This window comes from Corvus hawaiiensis, chromosome 22 (genome assembly GCF_020740725.1).
Source record: "Corvus hawaiiensis isolate bCorHaw1 chromosome 22, bCorHaw1.pri.cur, whole genome shotgun sequence".
NCBI classification, from domain to species: domain Eukaryota; kingdom Metazoa; phylum Chordata; class Aves; order Passeriformes; family Corvidae; genus Corvus; species Corvus hawaiiensis.
Window position 1 is genome coordinate 4782418 of NC_063234.1, and position 23970 is coordinate 4806387.

Consider the following 23970-nt stretch of genomic DNA (forward strand, 5'->3'; position numbering starts at 1 on the left):
TCCTCCCTCTGCCCGGATGCAGCGGCTGCTCCCGGAGCGCTTCTGGAAGCACTCGGTGGTGCTAACTCAGGCAGGGAGCAGCGAACCGCCTGCCTTAACCCCCTTCCGGCTACCTTAACCCCCTCCCGCCCGCCTGCCCGCAGGGATGCTCCAGGGAAACGGGGAAAGACGCGAGCTCTGGCTCTCAAACCTGCCCGCGGTGCCCGTGGCTCTGCATCCCGCAGGGATGCCTGGCTGGAATTCCTTCAGTGTGAGCACCAGCCAGGGCTGTTTCCAGGGAAAAGGGGCCAAGAGTTAACTCCCAGCAAAGTCTGACAGCGCTGATTCATCTTTATTTCAAAAACTCCCTCTGCCAATGCAAAGGATGCTGACTACGGGAGCTCTGCATAAATTTGTCCTCCATGAGTCATCAGAGCTTTTTTTGGGAAGTCTGCTGGGAAGAAACGTTACCGCATGGCTAGGAGAACACACTGTGACCCTGGTGGAAATTAGAAACTGTCAGATTACAGCAGCAGAAAGCCCAGGGCAGAGAATGAGAGGCACCTGCAGACACAACCAAACCCGGGGGAGACAGGACGATGATCTCAGCCCCTTCCTGCAGCCAAAGGCGGCAGGGAGAGGCTGAGGAACACCTGGAAAATTCCGAGCAGCAGGAATTGAAGTCACGTCTCGTGGTCTGTGCTGCAGCAGCCCAGCTCCTGGGGCAGCATCGCTGTACAGGGTGAGCACCGAGCCGGGAGCTGTCCACAAAATCCCAGCTGGGTCAGTTTATTGTATCTACTCCCTCAGATATTACATCTACTTATGGAAGAAATATTTTACAGTGAGATTGGTGAGGCCCTGGCACAGGGTGCCCAGAGAAGCTGTGGCTGCCCCATCCCTGTAAACGTTCAAGGTCAGGCTGGATGGGGCTCTGAGCATTCTAATGAAGCTGGAGATGTCCCTGCTCATGGCCGGAGGTCAGACTAGATGCTCTTTAAAGCATCTTTTAATTGGTCTAGGATTCTATGATTTATATGATTCTAGGCTCAGATCATCTATGACAAAGTCTAAACAAACAAACCAGAGACTACTTTGCATGTTTATTTCACTAAAGACACAGGAAGAATTTCTGCCCTCACACGAACAAGAGATTCAACTTGACCTTCTTGTCTATCACATGGAGGAAAGCAAAAATTGGGCCATTTGGTCCACATGTCTTCAACATTCAGGTATTTATTCCTGTGGCTGTTTTCTTCCTCCCTAGCTGTGCCTGTTGCTCTCTCTGACCATGTGCCAGGAAATCCTCTCCGAGCTGTTTGGTAACTTGTCTGCAGAATCCACTGCAGAGCTGCGTCCAGCTGTGAAATATTAAAGCATAATTTAGGGGGGGGAAAAAAAAGCAAATTATTCAAGAGGCTACCTGCAAATCTTTTTTCTCTACTTCCTTAGCAAAACTTTTCCAACTTCAAGATGTCAGGGGTTTTAGTGTTGCAGATGAACTCACAGATGTATTTTTCCTTCTCCCCAGTTCCATTGTGCATTAGGAGACTGCACTGGAGGTTTTTAACCATCAAAACAACCCAATAATCTTAGAAAACCTGTCCTCTGCAGGTGCTAAGGACTTGGTCACTGGAGGGAGGGGCACTCTGGGGATAAGAAAGCTTCCCAGAGAGGGAGTAAATTGGGGACCGGTTAAAGGCTGTTTGCTGTCCGATTTGCAGAGGGTTCTCTGGAGGAGCTCCTGCAGGGTCCGAGCTCCCCGTGGGGCTCCGTGTCCAGCCCAGCGCAGAGGAGACACAACACAAGAGGCCAAGCTCCATTTCACACCACTGCTCACAGCTTCCTGCCATTGGATCCAGCCAGTCCACATCCCTAAAAACCAGAAAGCAAGAAAACAAGCCCTCCTGTTTGGGCTGGTCTGGGAGTTGTGTCCGCATCCACAACCTTCTCTCCTGGTGACACTGGGAGCAAATCCAGAGCACAGGAGCTCAGCAGTGCTTTCCCTTCGCTCTGGACACACTCCAAGGGATGATCAGTTTAGCTCAGTACATTTTGCTCCTAAGAAATGACCCTCTCTGAGGTACAGAAATGACATTTTCCACCTCACTGCAGCTCCTCTGGATTTTCCTCACAGCTGACACCTGTGTTGCTGTGCCCAGTCCCACACATGATCCAATGCCAGATTTCTTCCTCTGGGCTTCTGTGCTTACCACAACACCCTGAGGTCTATTTAGCATGTTCAAGATTCCTTAAGGTCCCTCCAGTTCTGCTGGTGCCATTGTGAACTCCAGCAACTGACCCTGCACAGAAAATAACTACTAACAGAACGCATAACCTGACTCAAGGCTTCTCTTTCTAGGTGAAAAGGAAATATATGAGTGCTAGGAATAATGTGCCCCTTGTTAAGATGCTGGAGCTCAATTTAGAGGAGCTGTGTTTGCACACAGTGAATGAAATCTGTGCTTTCATTGCTCTGGAAGTGCAGGAAGAAGGTGAAAGCAGAAGTCAACCCCTACCCCTCACTGAGTGGGAGCTTTTTCTGCAAATGAGTCCACTGCTAGAGCCAGATTTGCTCATGAGAAGATTTACCCAGATGCAGCAACACAAGCAGCTTAAAAACACCACAGCTGAGTTACCATCAAACCACCAAGTGACAGAAAAAGTCCATCTAATGCTCCTTTATTGGCCCTTGGCCTGGAATGACTGCTGAGAGATCTCCCCAGGTCATTTCATGCGGCTGTAGCACTCATTTCCTCCCCACTGATGATCAGAGGCCCCAAAATGCAAAGGGAGAAGCTCTGTGCACCTCCCGCCCCCAGCCCATGCTGGCAGCAGCACGGAACAGTTCACATCGGGACAGAAGAGCCTTGGAAAATGCAGCTCAATGGAGATCTGCTTCTCTTCCGTATCCAATTATCCCACTGAACAAACAGTGTGCCACAGGAAAATGCATGAAAGGGAGAGAAGAAGCTCGGCTGAAGTCATTGTATCATGAGAACAGATGTTTCATTACCGTGCTACTTCATAGCTCTAGAAATACCCTGTGCAAGAAATGGGGTTATCCACAACAATGCTCTTTGCAGCAAAGGATTTGGGAATGGGGGAGGGCTCAGGAAAGAACATTCAGAAATTATCCTTAATGAGATGTCATCAGCTATGAATGGTACCAAGTGAGAACTCATTTCTTGTGTCAGAAATCAGCATTTCACTGGTGCAAGACAGAGACTCTGGGAGGAAAAATAGCAGGTAAGGATTTTTGCCCTTTTTTCCAGCACAGCATTGTCACAAGGAAGGCTGGTGGAATCACTGGCTGGATGCATGGGGATTATGGATGTGATTATTCCTCCTTAGACCACACCACTGACATCAGCTCTGGAAGGTTTCTGCTATTCTGATGCCTGTGTCGTGCAAGGCAAATGGAGTTTTGTAGAACCCACTTTGAAGCAAAGCACTTAAGGTTTGGCATCAGAGGCAGCAATTAAATATATTTCTGCCTTCCTTCAGAGTACATCTTCAGCAGCTCTTGGCTGAAAGAGAATTTTGTTTGGTTGAGTTTTATTCTTTCCAAGAAAAATAAAAGTTTGAAAGGCACAGAAGAAAATGACGTAAGTGGTGCAGAAGGAAAAAGCCCTAAAGGACTTAGAGAATATTTTAGTTTATCAAAAGTAAGGCTTTAGTATGGCTTAATTAATATATAAATATCCTTCTAGAAAAGAAATACCAACTCTGAAAGGACTCTAATCAGTTGGTGCTGGTCACAAAGAGAAGCTGAACTCAGGTACAGAATCTACTAAGACAGAGTACTACAGGAAATAGTTCGGATATTTCACTTCTGAAGGTCAAATTAAGAAGTATTCCTGAATCAATACACCCCAGGTAAGCCTGAATCACTGCACATGATAGATGAACCCAAGAAAGAAGTTCAGGGAGTCTGTCAGTTCTGTCAGTTAAACACTCCAGCTGTAGGAAAATTCAATATATAAGAAAGTAAATACATTGTGCAGATGGCAAGATGTGAGTTTAATCATGAGCAATAGGTTTTATAGTACAGATTTTCTGAAGCAGTGCCTCTCCTCACACAGTCTATTCCCCAGAGCTTCAGCTGGAGGAGTGTAGAGGCCCAGAAAAGTTGACTTTGGGCAAGGAGATGAGCCTGGAGTTAATACCCCCTCACACAGCTCTTCGCACAGCCACTCACACTGGCACACAAGGACAAAAACACCAACAGGAAACCAACCCTGCAAAGTGCTGCTTGAGTCAGGGTGACCCAAAACTTAGCAGAGCAGTACAAAAAGGGGAGGTGGCCCTATTTGCATTAGCATGTCCTATCTAGGATAATATGCCCAGAACTGGTTTTTAACAACTGCCCCTTCTTCCAAGGCAGCTGCAAAGCCGGATACGAACCAAATGCAGCACAGCCTGAAATTGTCCCCTACCCCCAGCACCTGTCAGTGCCCCTCCTCTTCCTCACTGGGGAAGAACTGAAGATTGCCCACAACCAGCAGGTCAGAACGTGCTCCGCTGCCACTTCCAGGTGAGCTCATCCCTGCACCACTGGAAATGTCCCTCGCACCAGGAGGCTCAGCACTATTTCTGTCAGTGCCCTTGGGGCCAGAGCATCCCTGGTGTGTCACAGCACTGCAGCAGCTTCTGAGCAGTGATCTTGGCTGGGTGTGAGCCCAAGGTAAGGCTCAAAGGCTCGCAACCCCGGAAAATGTTACTCAGCAGTGCTGGATGTGCAGCTCTATTTCTGCCACTCTCCCGTGGCATCTCAGATGAGCTCAGGCAGGATGGACTCGTGTCCTCTGTGTCCACTGTTGAGCACACACAATTCTCTATGTCCCATAGCCTTGGAAGAGCATTTACAATCAGCACTGGCACCAAAGACTGAAACAGGCCCCTGGATTTGGTAACTGGGACTTTGGGAGGGGATCCAGCCACCGGCAGTGTTGTGTTGTCTGCATCCTTCTGCCAGCAGCACAACTCACAGAGCTGAACAGCCTCCAGGCAGCAGCTTCATGATGAGAAAGTGATCCTCCTTACCTGTTTTTGTATGTAGCCTTCTCCTAAAAAAGCCACAGTTCTTATAAAAAGGAGTAATTAGTGCTGCTTCATGTGACAGCACAGACAGAAGAATGGAGGCACATAGCTATTTAAGGAATATTTCTCAAGGTTCTCACGCAGGGACAGAATGGCAGTTCAGCACAATCTGATCTCTTCAAACTTACCTGAAACTGGGTGGCATTTACTGAAAGCCAAACAGGCTGTGACACTGCCAGAGGAGCCTGGCTGCCTGCTAGGCTGCTGCAGGCACTGACGGGCAACAGTGACAACAGTGGATTTTCTCTAACTGATCAGATTTATAATGCATAAGGAACCTTCAGATTTTCTGGGGTGAAAGAGCCATTTTTAGCCTATGTGAAATTAATATTAATATAAATAATTCAGCTGTTCCCAAACCTATTCATTGTATCTGCTGTTGTTTTTAAGGAATGTGGCTGGATTAATGCAGCCATGACAATGGCTGCCCATCACCCTCAGTGACTCCCTTACGGGGTTTTAAACTGGGACAGTCCATTTAGAGTAGCTTTAAAGAAGGCTTGCACAGTGGGGGTGGGGAGGCCCTGGCACAGGGTGCCCAGAGAAGCTGCAGCTGCCCCATCCCTGGCAGTGTCCAAGGCCAGGTTGGACGGGGCTTGGAGCAACCTGGGACAGTGGAAGGTATCCCTGCCCATGGCAGGCAGGGAATGGGATGAGCTTTAGGGTCCCTCCAGCCCAAACCATTTTTGGATTCTATTAAAAGTGCCAAGTCCCATGGCCCTGAAGAAAGCATAAAGTGCCTCAGTGTGCTGTGATGGCACACAATGTATGAAACAGGGACCACTCCTAGGAAGGAAAACAACCAACGCTCCCACTGCACGCCCTGCCCAAACACGTCCCTCCCGGCTGAGGACAGCAGCCTTGAAGTTCCATGATACTGACACACCTCAGCAGAAGGTTTGGATTTGAATGGAGATGCCACACTGCAAAAGGCTCATGTGCTGCTTCTCCAGGTGTGCAGACCTTGGGTGGAGCTGTCAGGAGATTCCCTGTCTGTGCACAGAACCTGTCAGACCAAGGTGACACTTCCATCTCCTTCCTCCTCTCCTGCCACCCGCCAGGAGAACCCCAAACCTTCCTGTTGTGTCAGAGCTAGAACACATTTAATATCCGTTTTTAAGACCTCCTTGGCTGAAATAACAATAAATATTTCCATAATGTGGTTTTCCACATTGATTTATTGTTGTTCTTTTTCTTTACACGGCAGACAGACAACAGAGCTTTCAGTCTTCCAGAGCAGTGTTCAGAACCCAAGTAGCAACCAGGTCCCACCACTTCTCCACACAGTTTATTTTTAATAAACTTCTCAGTATCAGCATTGCCATGAGAGCACTGCAGAGCTGCCAGTGTTGTCCTTGCAAATTCTACATGCAAAACCTGAGCTTTTTCCCCACCCTCTCCTTGAATTTTCACAAGAACTTGTGATATTACTCAAGGGCAAAATTTCACGTTTCATCAGCAGGCACGGGGGAGGTTAAAAATTTGCTGCAAAACTGTGAAATTCTGCCTTGGGAAAAAAATGGCATACTTTTCCTGAATTCACTGTGAATGGAATCTCCTCACTGGTCCAGAGAAATGACACCATTTTGAACTGATGCTTTTTTCTGCAAGAAAAATCACCCCCCCCACCCGCCCCCCACCTTCCCAGAAAACTGCATTTGTTATCTGAGGAAAAACGATGAAGTCTGGTGCAACCATGGGTTACTTCTTGTCGGTGGTGTGGATATTTTTCTGCTACAGCTTAGACTGTAATGGACTCTTCAAACAGACCAGTACAATATAAAGCTGTGGACTGTGGTCTCTTGGTTGAGTCACACATTATAAAACTTTAAAAACAGAGCATTTACAACCAGGGACATAAAGACGTGCTTTTAAAATTGTAAATACATATTTACAGGCTTGTGTGATAAACCAGAATTCCTCTGGGAAAAACGTTCCTATATCACAACAATGTACACACTTCTCTCCTTGAGTCTGTCAGTTATTGTAGCTGATGCCACTCTAAAAAAAGAAGCAAAAATAAATTACACAGAAGTGACCTCTGGTAACCTCACTGGAATGCCTTAAAGGCACTAAACTGGGCAGCATCCATGCCAGAACTCTGTACTTAGTTTAACTGACTGGAAGTTGAGTGGGTCTGAGGAGAATGGATTGTTTGAAGTAGTATTTGGGCTATATGGCAAGAAAACTTCCTCAGCAACAATCCTCAAGTGACCAGTGGTAATTTATACACTAACTGTGATCTTTGACAAGGTGTCCTACAAAACTGCACTGGGAAAATCAATCATAATCAATCAATCACCAATAATACTGGTGCTCTACGTCAGAGTATCTTAGGTTTATAAACACTGTATACTCATTTTCCAAGTGATCTAGATACTCTCCAGACACACAGGAAGAGCATTCCTGTCTGAAAGAATAGGGTCTACCATACCAATATCACACGATGAGAGGAAGAAGAAAATGTGGAGAGAAAATAAAAAGATAATGTGCAAAACCAAAGCGAGACAAACTGATCAGAAAGCTGTGTGTGCACACCAGCTGCTTGGACATAGACATAAGGCCAGGAAACTCAATTTTTTGTGCTATTTGACCAAAATTTACCAAGCTGCCTAGCAGATCTGGATACTCACTTCCAACTAGTTTGAATGACTAATGAGAATCCCAGTCTTCCAAGGCTGCTGTGAAAAATTCCAGCCTTCGTTTGCAATTAGTACATCTATTTCAAGAGGAGATTATTGCTGGCAAAAAACTCCAAAGGGAACAAACCCTAGAGACTCTCCACCCCAGGAATGAGACAGAGCAGCCAGCAATGGCACGAGCATCTTGGTGGTCTCACAGTCTTCCAACATGGAAGGGGATGCAGCATTTATGGCTCATCCAGTTCTCAGCATCTCAGCCTTTCCCCAAACCACAATTGCACTTAGAAAGCCTCCAAGAGGGGTTTATCCAAAAAATCTGTAGTGAGATAATACAAGATCCTGAAAACCTTTTCTTTCCAACTCAAACAACATGCACCTGAAACATTTTTATAGTGAACAATGTTTCTTCTTTAAAGCTTTTGTATTCATTTTGAACAATTTGATTTTCATCAAAACTATACAAAATTAACTGTTTTCAGCAATTCCATACATATATATTTTTATCTGTCATATATATATATCTACATATGAAGATATATATATAAAATTGATCCTTTTTTCGACTTTTTCAGGGTGGTGGGAAGGAGTATCAACCGGGCACTTGTTCTTTCTTAACTAACGTGTGCATACACAGACCTGTGCTTATCTGTGTGGAGTGCAAAGTCAAGGACAGGAATAAATTGACTGAAACAAGAGGGAAATAGGACAATCAACCCCTTTGGCCTCCTTAAAAAATTCCAAACCTAGATGCTACATTAGCAGGGATCCTGGAAAATCATGTGTTGGCAGAAGGAACCGTTCACCTCACGAGTGAACTGGGCAGAAGTTCTGCCCAGAACTGGCAGACAATGCACCTCGGTGTGATTGACCCCATTTGAGGGTAAGAAAGAGGTAAGAGACCTTTCTGCCCTGCATTTTACTAGCTGAACTGTTTGTTTCTGGAATTAGCCTTTACTGGCTGTCCTCATGGATGGCCTCTGGACAGGACGCCTGAAACTAAACACGTGTCTAGAGACACAAACACAGGCGCTCTGTTTAAGGACAAATGCTGTATTTAAGGACAAGTCTGGCCTGATACTGCACAGCAACACCCGTGTTTGATACTGTCCCTAAATAAATAAAGCCTGACTCTAAACAGTACCAGACTGGCAACACAAGTTATGGCAGCTTTTGAGAAATGGATGCTTGTCCCTTCATGGAACTGGGCTATCAGTACATTTCACAGAGATCATGTAACAGGTGATCTTCCCAAAAAACACGGCTCCTGATGCACTTCAGAAGCAACAGCATCTGCCCCTTAAAGCTAATGGTACAAAGTCAAGAGACTGGGGTACCCACAGACTTCACATGTGGAAACCTCAGGAAAACCTACCTCTCCCTTCAGTGTTTTTTTGTGGGATGCCCAGTTCTTTACCCGTTAGGATGTAAAGCAGAAACTAAAAGGATGTAACAGTCTTACCAGAGTTTAATTGCATAGTATGTTAAACCCTCTATGTTCTCCCAGAAAGAGGAGACTCATCCAGACCCATCCACCCTCTGAGCACGGGTAGTTTGCCTGCGGATGTCTGAACACTTCTCCATGCTGTTGTCCATGCTGGCACGTGGGCTCCACACATTGGTGGACCCCAAGATCACCCTGTCCCCAGCATCCACAGTTCACCACTCACTGGAGAAGGCAGGAGCCTGCTCTGTGCTCCCTCCCTTGGAAGGAAGGGTGAGATGACAGAAGCACATCATCACTTCCAGCAGAAGAAACCACTGTCCCGGTTGTCTGCTGAGGAACCCATCTCGCCACATCTGAGCCAAGCAGGAGGGCATAATGCTTGAGGATCACTTCACCTCACCTTTTCCAGTCAGAAGTTTCTGGTACCTGAAAGTACACAGAGAGTTGCATTTAATCAGAAATAGTTTAAGGAGTCACAGTTCCATGTTCCACGGAGCTGGAAGCAGGACAAGTCATTCAGTGACCACTGTACAGGGAAGAGACATCCATGATTTAATTTTGCTTGGATTTCCCACAACTAAATGGTCTGTGCCACAGCTAGGGATGTTAACATTTCATTAGCAATCACCTCCATTACTCAGGAGATAGCAAACCTCAGTCAGTTTACTAACTATTCCCTCAAATGTTGTTTTTTGAATCACTTTAAGAAAGAATAAACTTCAGGCTCCAGTGTCTTGATTTTGCTGGTACTCATTCTCACCTTTAGTTTTACACATTTCAAGTATCATGTTCCTTAGCTGTTACATCAGTATAAAGGAGATTCTAATCTGCAAGTTAATGGTGGGGAAATGAAGGAGCAGAAAACAGTGTCTTGTTTAAACCAACAGAAAATCAACTCAGCCTCACCAACACATGGGGCTGGGTCATTAGTTTGCCCAAGCCTACAGTGCTTCATTACACAGCTTATCTCACCACAACCTCAACTAAGGTTTTTGCATGTTATCACAGCACTGCAATTTGCATTGTAATGCTGGTCTTTGAGCTTGTGGAGTGCCACCAAAGCAGCCAGCAAAATGCACATTCCCAAGTATATGTTTCTTTGGGCAGTTAATATTTGTTCAGGGTTCACCCATTCAGCCTAAAAGACCCCAAAGCACTTGGCCCACTATTACAATCAGATACGAACATCACTACTTCCAAGACAGAGATAAAACCCATCCTTACAAAAATTATCTTCAAGGTCCCCAGGATCCAGAGGAGCAACACCTCAGGTCTTAAAAGATCATGAGCAAAACTCTCCTTAAAGCTTCTATGAGGGGTAAAGGGCTGACTACCCTAACACAATCCTTTTGATCCACAGTATGTTAAGTACCCATGACTAGAGAATACCTTATCCCTTTGGAATTAGTACATCACATATTTCAAGAGGAGATTATTGCTAGGAAAAAGCTCCAAAGGGAACAAATCCTAGAGACTCTCCACCCCAGGAATGAGACAGAGCAGCCAGCAATGGCACGAGCATCTCAGTGGTCTCACAGTCTTGGACAGGAAGCATCACTTCCAGCGTGGAAGGGAATGCAGCTTTTCTATGGCTCATCCAGATCTCAGCATCTCAGCCTTCCCCAAAACCACAACTGCACCAGTTACAAGAGCAGTGACACTGTGGGTTTTCTGAGGCTTGGCTCATATCTCCAAAGTGCCTTGCACTCCTTGCCCACAGAAACACGGAAGGGTTTGGGAGCACAGGAGAAGGGGGCCCTGCGCATCCTCCCGGGGCTCTGTGGCTGTACCTGGTTTGGTCAGACATGCCCAGGGTCTATTCCTTGAAGAAGTGGGATGTGGTGGAGCTGGATTTCTTGCACTGCCTGGTGCTGGGGTTATGCGAGGAGGAGGAGGGACATCTAGAGGCCATGCGGAGCCTGTAACTGTGCAAAGAGGCAGAAGAGCATCAGCGACCAGACACAAAACCAGAGACGTGCTTTAGTAAGCTATGAGAAAAGAAAACGACATTCCACCCACACTGCAATTACCAAGAGCCACTTCTGAAGGCAAGAGGATTTTTTTGCCTTGTTCCGAACTTACCCTGTGAGTTTATTTAAGCAGGAAATAGATAATGTCAACTGGAAGCAGCATCCAGGCTCCCACCCCAGGTCCCAGACCCTCCGACCCGGACAGACAAACCCACAGTTACATCAGAAACTAGAAGAGTCATGGTCTATTCTCTCAGGACAGTCCGTATCAGGCTTTAAAATATTTATAGAAAAGGAATTTTACTTTACCAGAACATATACCACATCATTTTTCCCCAGGTCAAAGTCAGCAGAACACTTCCATCACTTATTGCCCTGACAGACTCAACAAGGACAGGTAGAGGTCACAACAGTGCTTTATTGCACTTCAAATTTTAAACTAAGAGTCCCAAAGTGAAAGTGAAAATCAAAGATGTTTACTTAAAAATTTTAATTTTATGCCTCATTTGACTGTGATTTCAAGAAGAAAGCCTGAAAACCTGGCTCGAAGCAAGGGAAGTCCAACTCCTTCTGCCCTATTCTAGACATACAATCTCAGTTCAAATGTATACCCAAGCTAAACTTCCTTACACTAAAATATTCCAAAAAATCCCCTATTTGTTTTTAAATTCAGCACCTTTTGCTATCATGCACAAACATGTCTGCTTTCCCTCACACCTGTGCACCCCCACAGGTAATTACATACCTTCCTTCTCAAGGCAAATTCTTCCAAATTCTGACCAAACCCAACCACTTATGTTCTTCCAAGGGAACATCTTTTGAAATATCATTTTCTTACACAGCAACACGTCTAAGAAAAGTTAAAAGCCAGGCTTCTCTCTGGGTTATTTTTAGAGTTCAATACACACCCTTTAAAGGAGATTTCAGTTTGTCCTTACACACAATGTAACTCCAAGTTAGACATAAAGAAGTGCAAAACTTTTCCATTACAACAGAAAACCAAAACCACAGAAATTTTGAAAAGTAAGCAATTCAATTATTTTCAAATTAAAATTGGTGGTTAAAATCGCCTGCCAAAAGTTTTTTTATTGTTCTATGTAAATCATCCACTCCAACCTTTGTGAATGCAATTCTGAAACCTTCAGCCAGTGTGGAAGAACCAGAAAGTGGCAATGGGGAGGTCAACAAAAGCCAGATTTTTGTTGTTCCATATAAGGACTGTAACCAAGGGAAACAGTAGAATATCCAAAATAAGCTTAGTTTGTTTGGCTTCAGACTTTTACTATAACTAGAAGAGGGAAATTTTAGTTTCATTCTGTTTAGAATGTGTCCATGTAAGTAATGCTTTCTGTCAAAATATTAATTATGACTTCTTAAAGTTCTTCTCTAATCAATGACATCTGTGTGCTCTTGCCTGCAGTGAGGCAAGGTCTACATCCTATGGGAAACCTAAAGAAAAAAAACGTTAAAAGCCTCAAATCCAAAGAGACAAAATATCAGGGAACATCTGACCTAGATTTTCAAATGCACACCCTGATCAGACATCAGGAAGGAATTCTTCCCTGTGAGGGTGGGGAGGCCCTGGCACAGGTTGCCCAGAGAAGCTGTGGCTGCCCCATCCCTGGAAGTTTCCAAGGCCAGGTTGGACAGGGCTTGGAGCACCCTGGGACAGTGGAAGGTGTCCCTGCCCATGGCAGGGAGTGGAATGAGATGGGTTTTAAGGTCCGTTCCAACCCAAATTACTCCAGAATTCCACGATCTTTCACCCCTAACTTCCTCAAGCTTTAAAGTTAATAGATCATGGCTTGTTATTTGGAAGCTGAGGATTAGAGGAATTAGATAAAAAAGGATTGTTTTTCTAAATAGAAAGTGAAATTGAGTTCCTTATGGAGTTCTTACTGCTGTCTTCCCATAGTGCTCCCAATGGACCGTGCTTCAGAACTGCAGCTGTGTCCACTCCGCCAAAGCTGTCAGGAGTCAGGGCCCTCCTCTGTCCCGACATTACCCTCAAGTGGATCGCTAACTCTCATTTTAGAGCCTGTTTAAAGAAGAGCTGGGATGTCGGGGTGATTTTGACAAACTCCTGGGTGTGCAAGGGGAGCTGGTCTCTGAGGGGGAGGGGAGCTGAAATTCCCCCACTGCATTAGGAGCAGTGATTGAAATTGCTATTTTTAGCATTGTCACTTTGCACCTGCTTTCACCATCTCAGCCCTGGGTAACTGGAGACACGCAAAGAAAAGGAGTTCTGAGCCACCCTGTGTGATGTTGCTGAGGGATTATTCCAGTGGGAAGGGGCAAGGGTTGTTCCCAGCCCCTCACTGTGCAATCCCAACCCCTGTGCACAGCCCAGACCAATAGCACAGCCCAGGCTACCCCACCTCTGCCAGAACCATTGCTAGGGAACAGTCCTAGCCAGAAAAAAAATTTATCAAAAAAAAAAAGGAATAACATCAGAAAACATACTCTGCTTGAAAGGAAAAAAGGCCCAGAACCCAAATGCTAGGTAGCAGGAAGGACTTGTCTGCACAAAGTTTTCTCTGTCAACTAAGGACTTTTAAACCAAAGTAAACAAAAGTTTGGTAGATGCACCAGCTATTCCATAAATTAAAGCTAACCCAGAAGTTAAATGAGGCTATTTTTTACACAGAGACAGGGCCTAAAGTTCTCTCTCACAACTGAGAGCATACCCAAACTAAAAGAGATAAATGACCCAATTTGGTGAGATGTGCTACAACAAAAATATACTAAATCCCAGCTCTTAAAATTTTCCATCCTCAGATCTGAAAGTGTTTTGTAGTGTGAATCAGTACCATAATCCTAGTTTTTCAGATCCAGAACGGAGTCAGGTGGAAAGTGATTTGCCAAGGTCACCCAGAAAATCTGCAGCCTTAAAGCAGAGGACTGAACAAAGGTAAAGGTTCCCCCCACCTGCATTACTGTCACAGGTTCAATTGTCTCCTGAATACTGAAGTATTTGTCCAAACCAAGTTCCTACTTCCATATACCTTCCCAGGCCCCTGAGCCTTGCCTTGAGCAGCACACACGAACTCAAAGGCCAGGAAAAATGCCAAATCCTGGCACACCCCCTTCCCTCAGACATTCCCAAAATACATTTGGTATTTTTTATTCAAATTAGCTTGTCTCCTACCACACTTGTGCAATTAACGTTCTCCTGGGTTGCTAGTTTAATTCTCTAGAAATGTCCCAGAAAAAGAAGCCATGGTATTTTTGGGAATGAAGGCTGGAGTGATCCAAGGTGGCTGCCAGTCCCACCAGGGAAATTCAGTGAACAAAGTCATGGCAATATGTGGTAAAAATTCAGGTGATTTAAGTTCACATTTTTATCTCAATTAAAGTGGTTTTTTTATCCTGCAAGGATTATACTTCTACGCTGCTAATCTAAAATACCCCCAAGGATATGCTCCAAAATTTCAGACACACACACACATTCCACATCACGTTTAACAATAAGCATGCCAGGAACATATTCTATCAAGTATTTCCTACTCTTAAGTAAAAGAATAGCTAAGCTGACACAAATCATTGACTCCTAGGAAAAAAAAATAGAAATGTGCATGTTTAAGCCCAAATTCTTGGTTTTGCAGAATTAGGCTGAGCAATTTCACAGGCCAGAAGGGAAGCACGAGGGTTTAGGGAGTGGATAAATGCCATTTCTGGGCTTTCTGCTCTCAGTGAGATTAAACTACAGTACTGCTACCCTGACTGAAATGCACTCTCTGACAGGAGTATACTGCTTAATGGGAAAGTAAATACACAAACAAGGACTTGGAAAAACATCAAAACTATCAATCACTAAGGAAAAGACCTTCATTTGTCTGTTTTAGTGAAACAAAGTATTTATCAAGACAAAAAGGTTTATGAACAGAATTTTGTTGAAAAGGATGTCTCTCTTTTCTATGGAAAAGTCCTGACTCACTGTATAGAAAATGGGGAAGCAGCAGAAAGGAAAAGGATCTTAATGTGTTGTACTGTGGATATTTGGAGACTTACGTGTGTTTATTCATGAAAGCAGAGAAAGAGCTGGAGCATGTCAGGATTTTATCTTTCCTTCACATGGCGCTAAAGGCTAGAACATGAATATTATGGTCAGGCCTTTCATGAATCTAAACTGGAAAAACCTGTTATTGAGATCCTTTGCATTCTCAACTTCCAAGAAGACACCTAACAGCACTCTCCAGCCACAGCGCTTCAAAGAACTTAATCCTTTAAAGCAGCACTGCTGCCTCACAGTAACTCAAAAATTGCTTTGTTTCACACGTGCTCTACAGTTTAAGTTTCCTCATTGCTGGCTCAGTTTCACTCGCAGTGGATCATGAGGAACTCTCATGATGAACACCAAACCAACAGCAAGAACTGCTGGAAAAAATCTCACACCATGCCTACAGCTCACCTGGGGGACTCTAAAATTGATGTATCAACAACACTTTACTTAAATAGAACTACATTTTCAAAAGTAACCAGTGACCTAAAGTAGCCACTTGAAAGGAACTCTGCACTGAGATGGCTACTGAGCTCCTTCAGAAAATCAGTTGCCTTGAAGGTACTTCAAGTTGAGCTCAGAGATGATTAGTCACTTAAGAAATCTTGGTCTAGACCTGTAAATTTAGATGAACAGTATCATGTCAGCAATTTCTCTTCCTGCTCTTTTAAAGCAGCACAGAGTATTTTGCAAGCCAAAAGGTGAACAACTCTGGATTACAAATAGCAGTACTCAAACCCATCTTCTATACTGTCAGGTAATGCGATTTGATAAAAAGTTTGTACCTACTGAATCACATTCCTAACAGAATGAGAAAACTTTCATCACACATAGGGAACACTGTAGTCGATTTTATTTAGCTTTATACAGAAATGGTGACTCCAAAGGAGTTCAAAAGGATTGCTGGAGGGCAGCAGAACAAGGATGAGCCCTCAGTCCTGCACAACTCATTACATAAAAAAGAACCCACAGAACAAAATGTGCTTGTGATTTGAAAAGGTAGATGAGTGACATAATGAATTTGCCATAATGAATGAAGAATACAACTTCAAGTTCCAGTTGATGCCTTTTCCTGGTCTTAAAATCAAGAGTCATACACGGTTAAAAGGGGAAAAGGGATTTTACCTTGGTATTTATTTTAAGGATCCTTAGGTGCACACGTCCAGGTCGAATGCACCGAGATGCACCCCGCAATTCACACCCCCAAAAGATCTGGTACAACATTATAGGTGTTACTAATTAGCACATCTATCAAAGATTCCCCAATGAGAGGCTCGAGTGAGACCCCCTCCCCAAGGAGCCTTCCCCTGGATGGTTCTATCTTAGTTTACAGAACGTGTTCTGGAGAGGACCTTGGGGTCTGGGGCACACTGATCCCTAACTATGAAGCTTCTAGAATGTTGAGTCTCTCAGCTTGACAAACAAGTCCAAGAATGTAGGCAAAAAGCACTAAGAATACAGAAGTTCTAAAAAAGGTGTAACAGGGGTATAAAAGGCAAAAAATCTTCATAGCATTACAGTGACAGTGGAGTTTGAGTTTGAAACTCTTCAAAGCAGCTCAGTGATGTAAGAATTCAGTATTTCTCATCTTCCCACCTCCTTCCACACGGCAATGTTTAGCAGAGCTCTCAATACCTAAAGGAAACACTACATAAATTCCCCCATTGAGTCACTGCTGGAACACGACTGAGGGCTATGCACACACAGTCTGTATGTGGGAATGAGCCTTCAGACGCCCTGAGCAGGAAGTGCATCCTCTGCATTCCCAACAAAATCACCTCCCTGAAAAAGCCCTTGCATCTACTTTACCACAGGCATTTAACTTTGCTGAGCAGCACTGCCTGAACTGCAGAAGGAATCACAGACTCACTGAGGTTGGAAAAGACCAAGGCCAGAGAGTCCAACCTGTGACCCCATCCACACCTTGTCACCGAGTGCCACATCCAGGTGTTCCCTGGACACCTCCAGGATGGGGACTCCACCACCTTCCTGGGCAGCCTCTGGCACAGTTTGAGGCCACTTCCTCTTGTCCTGTCCCTTGTTCCCTGGGAGCAGAGCCCACCCCCCACCTGGTTGCACCCTCCTGTCAGGGGGTTGTAGAGTGACACTGACCCCCCTGAGCCTCCTTTTCTCCAGGCTGAGTCCCCCCCCAGCTCCCTCAGCTGGAATCAAGGCAGGCTTTGCTGAAACAGGCCCAGATATGAGATTATTACTCTTACTTTTTGACTGACACAGGGCATTGAGTGGTGCAAGGCTCAGTTTTGCTGTTCACCTTCTGTGTGCCAGAGCACCTCAAATGACTGAACGCTGAGCCTGTACTTCAGAGAAATGGAACATCACCTGCTGAATAACCAAAGCCATTTCTCACAACCCTCTGGCAGTTTCTGGGAATACTGTCATCCAAAACATGACTCAGAGACCCTGTTTGGCTCATGAAACATAAAGTCTTAAAAAATTAAACAGAGAGATATATACACAAACAAAGTGCATGTTGCTGATTACAACATTATGTTTCACTAGCCACTCGAGCTCTGAATAAATTAGGAAAATGAAGCAGCTATCTATCTCTTAAAAAAAGCTTCCCTCCAACTTGATGCCTGCTCAAGCTTCTCTTTGAGTTTCAGTTATACTGCCTTGTATCTGAAAAAACCAGAAAGCAGTATTTCAGTGCTCTTTTCTCAATGAATGCTCTAATGATCTACCAAAAGCATTTTTAAAGACTTAATAAGTGAAGTAAAGGTGCAGGATCAGCAAAAGGAGAATGGCAAGCGATGAAGTCTGTGTGGGAAGCAGCACTCAAGAGGTGACTCAATGGCTTCCTCTTAACTAAGGAAGAGGGTCAGAAGTAGGTAGTGGCTGGAGACTGGTGTAGAGGCAGCACAGGACTCCTGGTCCTGTGAGTAATCTTGTGTTAAGACACTGGATACTTTACACCCATCCCCACTCTAACAATCTACTTGCATTTTAAACATCTGACCCTTGCCTGACTGTAAATGATGGGCACAAAGAGGCACCAACTCCTGCTACAGTCTGTTACCTTAGTATTAACTTCATTCAAAAAATACCCTAACACATTAAAATTTAAAAAAAAAACCCCGAAGTTCAGGAAATAACAGCAACTCATTCATACACATGGAAAAAACATCCCTCTTTAAAAACATTAAATCCCCACTCTCTCATTTGATGTGTACAGTGGACCATTAACTGTACACTTAATAGATCATGCCTTCCTTAAGAGTGTTTTATTTGCATCTTGCTCTGAAATATTTTCCTCACCATTCCGCTCTTGCAAAGTACTGGAAGGTACATCCTCTTTTCCATTAGAAAGCTCCTATTTTTAACAGTTTAATTAAATAGATGTGGAAGTTCACCCCTCTCTCATCGACTTACCACAAAAGCTCAGCTCCAAACCAGCATGTACTTGTTGTTCAAAATCTATTGTTTAGCTCCTTTTCATCATGAGCAGAACTACACCATCATGTGACTCACGGAGATCGCATTCACTAAATAAAAGCCAGAATTAGTATGTAAGGTCTTCTAAGTTCTCTTTTTAAGGTCATTCACAAGCTACCTGTCTGTCTCTAGCAATTCAGCTCCTTGGCTAAACCCAACTCCAGTAAAAAGCTGGAGCTGAGCCCGTAATTTTGGAAATGAAGTCACAAACCACAGTAAATGAAGCGAGTGCTGTTCCTATTTGCATTTGATACTGAACATTTAGACATCAAACTCTATGACATCTCCCCAAAGAAAATCATCAGGAACTAAATGAGAATTTTAAGTAAGTCTTGCAATACAAAATGCTGACAAACCAGAGAACCAGAAACACCCCAGCCTTAATCCCCTCGGGCAGTTTCCACCAGGGCTGAGGAGCTTGCAAAGCAGGAGGGGCCTGGCTGCATCTCCTGGATTGGCTGTAACACCTAGGACTGAACACAGCTCAGACAGTTGCTGCCACAAGCTGGTTCCAATGCCTTCCAGCAAACTGGAAAATGGCAAACAAAAAAAGGTAAACAGAACCTGTCAGATCTCCTGTCTCCACAACAACTCCAGCATCGCTGTTTTTATTAAACCGACACTCATTTGATCTCACTCAGCATGTCACTTGGTCTCTAAACAGGACAAGTTTAATTGTTTTCATTGCCTGTCTGGATGAATTTCAAGATGTGTCAGCACTTTGTGGGCAACATTACAGCTTTATTGTTGCTTCAGATCACAGAGGCAGCTATAAAAGCCAGAGAAATTCAATTATGCAGATGAGATGCAACAGCAACAGTAACTGAAAGCTGCACATTTCTATTTGTGATGAGTCACCTACTTAGGACTGAAACTCCTTGATGATCCTCTCTGATTTGGAGCTAAGATCTCCATCACCCAGCACTTCCCTGAAAAACTGGTGAACACAGGTGAACATCTCAGTGTGGCACATCCCTGGGACACAACACGATTTAACATCACAGCAGAGAAACCACAAATACAATGGTAAGAGGATTTCTTCCACGATATTAGGGAATGAGGCTGGTTTACTCACCATCAGTTCACTGACCATCAGTTCACTGCTAGACATGGCTAATAAATCCTTACAAGGTGACTGAAATACCCAGACTGCAGCAAGAGCAAACACCAACCCGTATTTCATTTGTCAGTAAAAGATGTGAAACAACAATTCAAGTTTATGTCCCATCCTCAACAATCTCAAAACTATGAGTTTTCACCTTTTTTCCATGTTTCCCTTTTCTTATAAAACATTCAAATACAACACTGGGTATGTAAAACAATGTTTCCCCTTGGGTAAATATAGGAAAACTTAATCAGGACTGAAAACCTTCACTGTGGCTTCCTCCCACCTCCTTGGTGTAACTGCTGTTGCAGGTAGACTAAGGATTCACCTCTTCCATTGTGGTGTAAATCCCAAACTGCAGTGAGTGCAAAAACACTCCATGAACAAAGTTGGAACCTCTGCATCATTGCACCAGATCTTCCCCTATCAGTTAAAATTCACGGGAAATGTTGTTATGGAGAGAACACATTCAAGGAATGACATCCCACATAAAAAAAATAAACTGGGAGTTCTTACCAAAGAATCTTACTCAGACAGAAGCATTAATTTTAATAGACAACTACATAAAATAGTAACTTACTACTGGATTAGTAAGGAGCATGTGCAGGAACTGCTGTAATGCTGTTTAGCCTTATCAATGTTACATTATTCCACCCCACTGCCACACTAATATGGATGCAGATGCTTCCAGCTCCACTGCAAAAGGCAGAACACACATCTTGGTGGTGGAATACAACATTCCAAAATTCTCAAGAGCCAAAAATATCTTTGCATGTTTTTTTTTTTTTTATTGAACTATTTAACAACTTTAAAGCATATAAAAATAGAACACTATAATATCAGAAAAACAGAAAACTATAGTATCAGAAAAAGTTGAAATAGTGTATGTAATTTTCACTTAAATAGTTTAAATTTATTAGCAGTGTCCACAATTGAAACCTAAAATCCTCAGGCTAAGTCAGAAGTGGCCAGTTGGTATAAATTCATGTCACTGAACCAGAGGGACACAACTGAAGGATGCAAGCACACTTAACTCCTCCTAGATGTACATAGTTTCATTTTTCCCGGTACATCTGCTTTCCACACAAAAGGCAAGTTTCCCCCCAAGTTTTTATAAAGTTTACTTTATTGGTTATAGAAAATGTGTCATGATAGTTCCATCTAGTTGGTCATTAAGTGCTTGCAACATCACGGACTCGTAACTACGACTGGAACTTACAGCACAGGATGGACGGCACGTAGAGGAGGAAAATCCCTCTTCAGTTGCTTACCTGCATTTACAGCCCTCCAGCAAGGCTACAGCATTCAAAAGCAAGGACAACCCCACTTTTATGTCAAATTGCAATTTTTAATGTTTTCATTAGAATAGTCTTTATATCACTCTCCAACAGAAGTAACAATATAACTAACAGCAAACTTTAATACAGGAACATGCTCCAAGATTAACAACCCAAAATGAAAACAAAATGAAATTAATGTAAAATGTAAATCACATATAGTACAATTGAAGTGTCCAAAACAATTTAAATAATTTTAAATATTTTATTTTTTAAAACTTGCTACAAATGCTTTATACAATATTTCAACATAAAGTCCCCATAACAGAAATGTAACAAAATGGGAATGATAGTGAAAGTGAAAGTGGCACAAATTCACCAAACAAGTATTAAACTACAAATTTTAAAGAGGTAGATTACTTTTTAAGAACAAAAAATAAAAGGGGTATCTGTATAAAGAAACTAGTCACTTTCCATCCATTCTGTCATTAATCTTGAAAGCTCTATGAACACGTGACAAACAGTATTTCCATAAAAAGCTGTTATGAACAATAGACCAATTTGTTGTCTTAAGTTAGAGGTGTACAACCTTTTAGAATAATTATATATTTCATTTTCAAAATATGCAGGTCTGCAGCCCTGCTCTAGCCTTCTTATCCATAAAAAGATACACCATTATATATCTGGTGTTGAGAAATTCATCACTGCTATATAAAGTTTTATTTGCATGTGTAAATAAGAACTTGGAAAATCCATAAAACATCCAAATCAGGCTTTTTTCCATTGTATACTGAACATCTAAAAGACTCAGAAAGTGAGGAGAAAGTGGGAAGGGAATTCTGCCGTGCTAGGTTGGCCTCTATTGACTCATTTAGACAAAATGCTTTAAGAGACCTAATACATGACAAAAATACTTGGAGTGCAGCAATTGTTGGCCCTGAATCTACACTGAATTCTGGACAGGCTGAAGGAACCCGATTTGCCAAGCACAGAAACTGAACTGCCCAACACCATCCACGAAGGTACGGACAAAATCAAGAGCAAAAGATTTGGTTCACTGTTTCTTTTGATGATTTCCCGTGGGGTTTCATCTGTTTTTAACAGTGCCCTTCGCTTTAGTCTGAATCATCCTGCATGTGTCAAGCACAAAGTAAGAAAATTTAGGCCTGACACTGAGCATGAGCAAGAAGCCTGCAGGCAATTTTATGGTTGTGACTCAGCTTCTGTGGGTTTTGCAAGCTTGGATTTCACATCCCTTGGCGTAGTGCTTATCCTAAGATGAGCATGCAACAGCTCTACCATGGCATTAAGGGATTTTTTTTTTTGCTTTGTTTTTACAGGAGATTCCTAGAAAATAGAAATTTTAAAAAAAAACCAAAACAGACAAAAACTGAAGATAAATGACAAAACAATCTGTGAATGAGTATGTTTACACAAAAAAACTGAAAGGTGAAAAACAAGTTGGTAGACAAATATACATAAAGCAAGTCTTGAAAAAATATTAAGATTTCCTGGAAAAAAAATCAAAACCCAACAGTGCCTACATAGAGTAGAATCAAAGTTAAACTGTGCTGATATTAGTGTATGAAAGCAAAAAAATTCTTCACACTATATAACTGATATAAAAAGAAGTTGACTAGACAATCTAGATTTATGAAAGTTACTTCAGAAACAAAAATAATTTCCTAGTGTAACCATTCGTTAAACGGATAAAGACTCCAAGCAGCCAAAGTAAACCAACAGTATTTGAGCCAGCCAAGGAAACCTTACCCCAGGTCAATTGTTCTTTCCCCAAATACTACTGAACAATTCCCATATGCACCCATTTCCAAGTACTTGCTTAATTTGTGTAAGGTCAAATGATTCATTTAAATGGAAAGATGTGGTGTTTTGGCTTCTTATTCTACTGATCTGTTCTGGCACCATTTAAATACAGTTTCACACATAACTAAGAGAGCAGCTGATGAGAATTAACATGAAGATGTTTATGTCCTAAGGGAAGAGGCCTGGTAGACATTTCTTGTTCCTAAAAGGCATTTTTACACCATTAGTCTCCAAATTCCAATAACATTTTTCTCCTTCAACACATCCTAATTTGGGTATGAACTATTTTAAGTCAAATTCCCCTCTAGCACTTGGGAATAATTCTGCTATATTGAACCTTTACTTTACAAAGTATTTCCTCACTATTTCCACCTTGGAGATCTTTACTGTAAGACACACAAACTGTGAACAGTTTGGATTTTGACACTGAACAGATCCCGCTCTACTTGTTCTGATGGAGGCTGCCAGTTCCTCCCCCTCCTCCTCTAGCAAAGACTTTGATTAAAAAAACCTACCCTTGGCCCTAAATCTGGTGTTAATCACAGCCAGGCACTGCAATTACCAATCCCAAAAGAACTCTTAATTATCAGTGAGTTTTGTAAAAGTTTCTCAGCAAATCAGACACCTGTTTCCAATAAAAACAGGACAGGAGCAAGGTAACAGAGCTTATAAACACTGTGCAAAATAGACTATTGATTGGAGAGACTACATGAAGACGTAAGTCGGGACTCAGGCACGTAGATTAAGATTTTATTTATTTATTGAAGTATTACCCTTTCTTGTGATTAAAATGCTTCTTCTCAAAAAGAAATAGAACTTTAATTATAAAATTTTATAGTGAAACATAAAAGCATGATACTTCTAACAAATTTACATGTTCATGTAACTTTTCTTACATGTCTATTTCCCTTATATTAAGTATTTAATGATCTCAGTCCGTATGCACATACATTTTTGAAGTATTTGGTCATGGTTTGTTTCTTTTAGGTATATATATATATATATGCAGAGAATGCTTTTTATTACAAACCAAAGCAAGTTATTTTAGTGAGTAAAGAATGCAGTCATGTTTTTTAACTTAAGTGAACCGCCATAAATAAATCTAGAATGATTCTGGGCTACCTTAGATGTCAGATACCAAAAACAAGGTCAGTGTCTCCAATAACATTGAGT

At 42.8% G+C, this 23970-nt stretch overlaps 1 protein-coding gene across 2 annotated transcripts in view; it reads right to left on the reverse strand.

The window, feature by feature from the left end:
- Nucleotides 1-6242: 6242 nt before the first annotated feature.
- PRDM2 (PR/SET domain 2) overlaps nt 6243-23970 on the reverse strand; it is a 65474-nt gene continuing 47746 nt past the window's right edge. For both annotated transcript variants that reach the window (XM_048326122.1, XM_048326123.1), the window contains 2 exons: nt 10959-11093; nt 6243-9594 (listed from right to left, as the gene is read on the reverse strand). In XM_048326122.1, coding sequence (XP_048182079.1) covers nt 10985-11093 — 109 coding nt within the window. In that variant the 3' untranslated portion in view covers nt 6243-9594; nt 10959-10984. The remainder of the gene's footprint in view (nt 9595-10958; nt 11094-23970) is intronic.